Source organism: Malus sylvestris, chromosome 13 (genome assembly GCF_916048215.2).
Source record: "Malus sylvestris chromosome 13, drMalSylv7.2, whole genome shotgun sequence".
In the NCBI taxonomy this organism is placed as follows: Eukaryota; Viridiplantae; Streptophyta; class Magnoliopsida; order Rosales; family Rosaceae; genus Malus; species Malus sylvestris.
The window spans coordinates 11,278,228-11,285,895 of record NC_062272.1 but is presented as its reverse complement, the minus strand read 5'-3'; the positions used below and the strand labels follow the sequence as shown (position 1 = coordinate 11,285,895).

At 37.7% G+C, this 7,668-nt stretch overlaps 1 protein-coding gene across 1 annotated transcript; it reads left to right on the top strand.

The window, feature by feature from the left end:
* The first annotated feature begins 455 nt into the window (after positions 1-455).
* Positions 456-2,641, top strand: LOC126595856 (GDSL esterase/lipase At4g16230-like). Its single transcript, XM_050262220.1, has 4 exons — positions 456-681; positions 885-1,103; positions 1,866-2,121; positions 2,302-2,641. Exons 1-4 carry the CDS (start codon positions 544-546, stop codon positions 2,523-2,525), a joined length of 837 nt encoding a protein of 278 aa, XP_050118177.1. The 5' UTR covers positions 456-543; the 3' UTR covers positions 2,526-2,641.
* The last annotated feature ends 5,027 nt before the right edge of the window (positions 2,642-7,668 follow it).

Below are 7,668 nucleotides of genomic sequence, written 5' to 3'. Positions count from 1 at the left end.
AGATCTCCCAGATCTGGTTACATTCATTATGTCAGGGACAATCACCAGGGAAAAGTAAAAAATAGACCCCACACTACCGAGGGCCGAAAGCAAACCCCCCCAGAGGCAATAACGCAGGTAGGAAATGGAAGGTGGAGGTTAATGAATAGAAATAAAGAGGGGTAAAAAAGGAAGATACAGAGGGAAATCTCTGGGGCAAGACCCAGAATTCACAATCAATTGGAAAAGATGGGTAGGTAAAAAGGGGGAAAGCGAAAATAGCCGTGAGAGAGGGAACCCAGCCACCAGATCAAGAGGACCAAAATCAAGATAGGGATACCAAAATCAGGAAAGGGTTTAGAGAGGAAAGGAAGTAAAGAGAGGGGACAGGACATCCACCCACAGAAAGGCTCGCACTCCGGCGGACTCTCACAGGGGAGAGAAAACTCTCACAGGGGAGAGAACTATATAATTTTGGTCGATATTGATTCACATATAAGACTAGCTATTTGGGAATTCAATTCTGCCATTTATTATTTACTGTGTTAATTTTTTTATTTTGTTATGACAGAGCAGGAAATGGGTTTTAAAAATTTTACTCCTCCTTACTTGGCACCAACTACAGTTGGAGACATGCTTCTACAAGGTGTTAATTATGCTTCCTCTGCCAGTGGAATTTCAAATTCCACTGAAACATTTTATGTAAGTTTTTCTGATCACTCTGCTAGATTTTTCGGCAATTAGGAAGCTAACTAGTCTTGATTCCAAACATAAACAGTTTTTATATGCAAGATTTCTCCTTGTCCTTCGTCTTTCTTATTTATTTATCTATATATTATTTATGATAGAAGTATGCTTGCATGACATGAGCGGTAATAACAAGTCGGATATCTATGTATTATTAGGGCACTTTACTCAATTTCGATACACAATTCAGTTACCATGGGAGGACTGCGATAGCAATCATGTCAAGGATTGGTATTCCTGCAGCTCAGAAATTGTTGAGTAGAGCAATTTATGCGATTGCAATCGGCTCAAACGATATTATGTATTCCGAGACTTCTTCCATGAGCGAAGAAGATTATTTCGATTTCTTGATTTCAAGACTCAAATTAGGACTTAAGGTAAAATTTCTTATAGGTTTAAACTATATTATTGTGAGGATTAATTTGTGGATATGTACCATCAAAAGTTTAACAAATCTTGCAAGGGCTTATAAAGAGTTAGATTACTCCCTATATTGCCACTTAATTTTATATATGGTGGAATCTCAACGTCGTTCTATTTGGGCCCAAAATAATATTTTGGGCTGAGCTTAGAGTCATTCTCGGTCAAGTGACATTCATCTAGAATCTTGTCGTAGGTTGTCCACTCAAGGTCGGCCAAATCCTGTTATGGGGAGGATTGTTTTGGATAAGTATGGAGTAGTCAAACCCTAGGGCAACAAGGAGTCTTAAAGCTGAAGATGCTTAGAATTAGGGAATGAATCTGGTTCATTAAGAAGCTTGGTTCAAAGTCCTATAGGGGTTAGGATTGGCCGAAATCCGATCAGATTAGGGTGAGGATTTCTAATCCAAGTACATTTCTAGTTCGGCCATGAGAGGGGTTCGCTACATTTGTGTTATCCATGTGTGAGGCTTGGAAATTCACCCACATGACATGAAGAGGCCGTGTTATGAAGAATTTTTCCAACATCAACAGTTTAATAAACCTTGCAAGAGGGATAAATTATAAGGAGTTAGGCCACTCCCGGCATTATCAACTGATTTTACGCGAAGTAATCGAACTCTTTATAAGCACATGCAGGATATGATAAACTTCACATTTTCACAAACACAACATGATACATAGATTTGTACAGATATATTCCACCATTTTCTTTGCAGACACTCCACAGCTTGGATGCTAGAAAGATTGTTGTGGCTAATGCTGGACTTATTGGGTGTATCCCATATGAGAAAGATATACATCCAGTTCCAAAGGGAAGTTGTGTTCGTATACTAAATCGTACCGCCCAGAGGTATAACGCCAAGTTGAAGGGCCTGCTCGTGGAGCTCAACAAGAATCTCAAAGGGGCAAAGTTTATTTATGCAGATATTTACCAAATGTTGGAAGACCTCTCTAACAATTACGTGTCATATGGTACTTAATTCGTATAATATTTTTATTTTTCCACAACTAGCAGCGTTATTATTAATCAATTTATCAACGTAAGTAACAACCAGCGTTATTATTAATCAATTTATCAACGTAAGTAACAACTAACAGTGGTGCTTTCGTTCTAATTAAACAGTGGTACTTTCTGTTATGTTTCATGCATAGGGTTTGAGAATGGCGTTTCTGCTTGCTGCTCCGTTGCCGGGCCCCAAGGGGGACTAATCCCGTGTACCTTTTTGTCTAAAATTTGTCCCGACAGATCAAAGTATTTATTCTGGGATCCATTCCACTTAACGGAGGCTGGTAATATCATTGCAGCAAGGCATATGATGGATGGTAACTCAACTTATATGTCACCAATGAATATAAGGCAACTTCTGCAAGTTTAATCAGTGATCCGTGAACCTGAAATGACATGAATATGAAGTGGGACTATCATGTTTGTAATTAAAAAACAAACGAGATGACCTTTTAATTAAATAATTGATATTGGAACCAAGTCCAAGTCTACGAGTTTTCTTTTATACAAATTTCCCAGTTTACAAGTTTAATTTGAAGAATTTTAGGAGTGTCAGTGTAATACCTTAAAAATTTAAATATATGAATTAGATATTCATAATTACGAATATGAGGAGAAAATCGAAAATAAATCGATTTATGGTTATGAAAATTGAATTGAGAAATTGTAAAAAAATTTGTTTCCAGAAATTTTTAACAATAAGTGGAAAAGACGAAAATGCCCCTAGTTGACTAAATGTAATTTTACGAGGACGTATTTTATCTTCATATATTTTATCGTATTTCTTGATATAATTGGATAGAGCTCGACCCTACGAAAGCGTGGGCGAAAAATGTTTGTGAATCGAAGTTGAAACAAAGAAATTAGAGGCTTAAAAAAAAAAAAAAAAAAAGGAGTCTTGAAGCTGCCAAATGGCAGCGTGATAGAGGAGGGAAATAAGAGAAAAGGGGAGAGAGGAGTTTCAGGAGAAAAGGAGGAGGAGGGAAGGTTGGCCAAATGGGGAGAGAAGAGAGCAAGAGAATGGGCCAATGGGAAGAGAAGAAAGGAGGGAAATGAGGGAAGGAGAAAATAAGGGGGAAAACCGGGTTTCCCTTGACCCGCGTGACCCGACCCATTTTCTCCATATTTTCCAATGGTTTTCCATCGGGTTTCCAACGAATTGGACCATTTTACCATGCCCAATCATCATCTCGTCATTCTCTCTTCCCTTTTCACCCAAATTTAGAAGAAATTTGGCGGTCGTTTGGGGAAAAATGAACGATGGTCCGTGTGGGTGTACGGTGGCGATCCGCCAATCATGAAGCCAATTCAACTAATTACCACCACCAATAGACTACCCTCAACCTCAGGAACAAAACCCAATCAGTGGAGGAGGCGTTGGAATGAGTATGGAGATCAAATCGAAGCACACCCAATTCTAGGGTTCCGGCGGTTCATGGGCAATTTTAGGTGTTTCCAGGCTGAATTAGACTTCGGCCTAGGTATGAAAGTTGTTTTTCTCATTGAGTTCTACTTGACTGTAAATTTGGGTAATTTTTGGAGTTCGTCGGAAAATTGGATTTTCGTTCATTGGAAACCACCGCGTGCGGCGATGCATGGCCAGTGGGCCGACGCTGCCTTTTCATGCAAATTTTGACATTTTAAATCCGTAATTGGTACCCATTTGAGGTGATTCGATTGTGAAAGCTAAAGTTGAATGTTTCTATTACTAGAATAATTTCGGAAATGGATAAAAGAATGAATGGTGAACTACGAAAGGCTTAATCCCGTTTAAGAGTACGTAGGTAGTCTAATAGGGGTCAGATGTAGCCTTAAATAATAGAGAATTATATTTTGTTTGGAAGTTGATTTATAAAAATAAAAAAGAAATCCGATGAATAAGACGAAATTAAGTCTTATGTTTTTTGTAAGTAAATTTTGGTTGTAGATTTTGTGAGTAATTAGAAAATTTAAATAAAGAATAGTGTTTAATGGTAGTAAAAATAAACAAGAGTTTGAATTGGGCCTATCATCGGAATTATTTCCTGAAAATAAATATTTCGGGGTGGGGTGTTACAGTCGGAATATTAGACATTATTGTCAGCTTATTTTGGTTTAATTGTAGCAATGATTTTTGAATTTTACACCTAATTTGATTTTAATCTTTGAACTCTCATATTAATTTTTTTTAGTTCTTAAATTTAACAATGTGTTGTACCATTAATTCTTAAATAGGGTGAAGAGTATAAATCAAACTAAATGGTGGTGAGCAAAAATGCACTCTTAATTTATCCACTATTTAGCTAGCTTAGGCGAGGAAGAATATTTAAATCTGTGTCTTGTGGCCCCATTAATAGGTAGCATTTTTTTTCGTGTCCAACCCCATCACGTTGTAACCATTTTAAGTATTAAATTTTTTTGTGTTATTATTTAATTCAAATTATAGTGAGACATACTAAGGGGATGTATTCAATTAGGTATTTGAGGAATTTTAATTTTTTTAATGAATTTAGGGGTATTTAATCAGAATTTTAAGTATCCACAAATCTCATATCTTTCCATAAGATTTCGAGGGAATTGAATCAAAATTTTATATAGAATCTCTACAAATCAGTTAAACTCCGTAAAAATTCATGAATTTATAAATCTATTAAAATCTCTCAAATTCCCAATTGAATACACCCCTTAATTAATTATATCTTGGACTCATTATAACACAAGAAATACCAGTGTTCGAAAACGCAGCCTAGGCGCTGGGCGGTGGTTCGCCGCCGCGATTTAATCAAAATCGTTGAAGAAATCGGAAATGGTATTAGGCGGCGCCTAGACGGGCGCTGGGCGGGCTAGGCGGCCTTGATGGTAAGTCGATTACAACGTCGTTCCTTTGCTGTGGTAATGAGGTTGGACGACTGGGCGAACATCCCTACAGTTTTGATCTGCAATTGCTGAGAAAACAAAGTGAGATGACGATTTGGCTGGGATGAGAGTGATAACCATCGATCTGCAATTGCAGAGAAAGGTGAAGGAGCGGAAAGGTAAAGAAGAGGGACGGCGAAGGATAGGTTTGAAATGGATTTAATTGCTATGAAATGGATGAGCTGTAAATATGGGCGCTAGGTTTGCGATTGGAGAACTGGGAGCTCTTTTTTATTTTCTAGAGAGAGAGAGAGGGATGAGAGGGATAGGTTTGAAATGAGAGCAAGAGATATGGCTTTCGGATTTTCTAGAGAGAGAGAGGCTTCGGGTTCTACAAGCAACATTATTATTATTCAGAAAGGAGATGGGAATGGACAGAAGAGGCTCTGGGCTCGAGGCAAATGTATCATGAGCATCCAATGTTTATTTCAAACCGGCTAGGGTTTCTGGTGCTTGTGTGTGTTGTGTGTGTGAACAGAAAAATGGGCTACTTTGTCTCTATTTTCTTGGGCCTTTCTTCATGTTTTTCTTTGGTTGTCCACGGCCCAATGAGTGACTCCTCACGACTTGGATCCCTTCATGTTGTTATCCCCAACAATGATTAAAATAAATAGGCTGACTAAATGTTACAAAATCAACATTAAAAGTCCTCAAATTTTACACATATACTTAAATCTGCCTAGGCCGCCTAGGCACCCGTCTAGGCGCTAGGCGCCAGCCGACCGCCCGACTAGCGTCTAGCGTTTTTTAGAACCTTGAGAAATACTAGCATCACATATATATGTTATCGATAAGTATGTCAATTCTTTATTGGTAAATCAGCCACCTTAATTACTAGAAATCCCATTTTATCAAAAATAGTTTTCGTTTCAAATACACAAATATTCCTACATATACTTCTCTAATATATAGACCGCGCATCAACATTTGCTCCCCAATTGCCTCCTCACTTTCTACTCTTATCAACTCTAGTACATCTCATTTTTCCTATCCTAAAATCCTAAACTTCTGAAACCTCAACCCATCAAGACGACACTCATTACAACTTGGAAATTTCCTTAACACTGATTAGGAATCATGAAAATTTGTTGGAAAAATGGGATAGCTCTTACACTCTAAAAAAAGACTTCAGTCACAACGAAAGTCGTATCTAAAAGTACAAAACATTGTGACTAACATTTAGTTGTGAAAAACTCTGTAACGGGATTGTGACTAAAAACCATGTGACTGATTAATTTAGTCACAATACATTGACTGACTAAATATGCATCATTCACAACATGCCTTGTTACTAGAAAATTAAACCAAATTCTAATTTTTAGTCACAACATCCTTTTAGTTACAATTACTCTTTATGACTAAAAAAATTTGGTTACAACGCTCTTATAATGATTAATAATTATTTAGTCACAACCGGTCTTCATAACTTAAATTCTTTGTACAATTACTTTAGTCTAAAGAAAGCATGGGAAATGGCACTGTAGAAATGAATAGTGTCAGTTTAATTACAACAATGCCATTGCTCTAAGGATTTCGGCTGGGCTTTTTTTTTTTTCTTCAGGTTTAGTTGTATGGGCTTTGCGAGTTTGGGCTGTAACTGGGTTAGAGGGTTTTGTTTGTAGTTGGGTTTTTTGGATGGATGGCCGACACGGGTAGGCTTACGTGCAACCATGGCAGAGAGAGGAGACACGGGTCGTACATGCCAGAGAGAGGACAGAGAGGAGGAGTCGTCGGATGGCAGAGAGAAGAGACAGGGGCCCTGCGATGCCAGACAGAAGAGAGAGGAGGACTCCTGGAAGGAAAAATTGGAGGAGAGACGGAGGAGACACAGGCCCTGACAGATTGGAGAGAGATGGGAGCTACGGGTTTGGACTGAGTGAGAGAGAGCTTTAGGTAGCTGCTCTGCCAGGATATATGGGATTTTCTCCGAATTTAGAGAGAGAGATGGGTGTGTGTAGTCTTTAGGGTTAACGGGTTTCGCATAGAGGCGGTGAGGAGGGGATGGGTGAGGGACCAATGGCAGCGTGTGGGTTTTCAGCTTTCTCCCGTGATTCAAAAGGTAATGTACTGTATTTCCTTAATTGTTTAGTGTCTAATTTGCCATTTGCTTTGTTAGAATTGCCATTCATATTTGGTTCTTTCATCCAAATTGCAATGCATGTTAATAATTTCTTCGTTTGGGTGCTAGGATTAAGTCTCATTTTTTGTAAATTAGGGCCTTGCACTGATTTAATGTATTTCCTTCTTGATAAATTTTTGTATGATTCATCATTTTTCTGTTTGGCAATTGTTTCAAATTTTGCATTCTTTCATTAAAATAGATCTTTGTATATTGTTTAGGTCACCTTAGGGTTAACTCTATTTCAACTTATTGTTTTAAATTGCTGTTCATTGTTTGCTTTGCCATTGCATTTATTAAAATTGTCATAGATCTTTTTTTCTATCATTAATGCTCTCATAGATATTTTTTCTATCATTAATGCTCTCATAGATATTTTATATTGTTTAGTTAACCATAGGCTTTCCTCTTAGTCATTTGTAGGTTGTTTAGTTCACCTCTAGGTTAGCTGGATGTCCAAACTTATCCTACAATTTAATCCATTGTCCTAATAACCATA

Bases quoted from the DNA above. Each gene is read 5' to 3' on its own strand.
- LOC126595856 (XM_050262220.1), top strand. From the start codon at position 544: ATGACAGAGCAGGAAATGGGTTTTAAAAATTTTACTCCTCCTTACTTG. The intron at 1,104-1,865 runs GTAAAATTTCTT...TTTTCTTTGCAG, and splicing joins GACTCAAATTAGGACTTAAG to ACACTCCACAGCTTGGATGC. The intron at 2,122-2,301 runs GTACTTAATTCG...TTTCATGCATAG, and splicing joins TAACAATTACGTGTCATATG to GGTTTGAGAATGGCGTTTCT.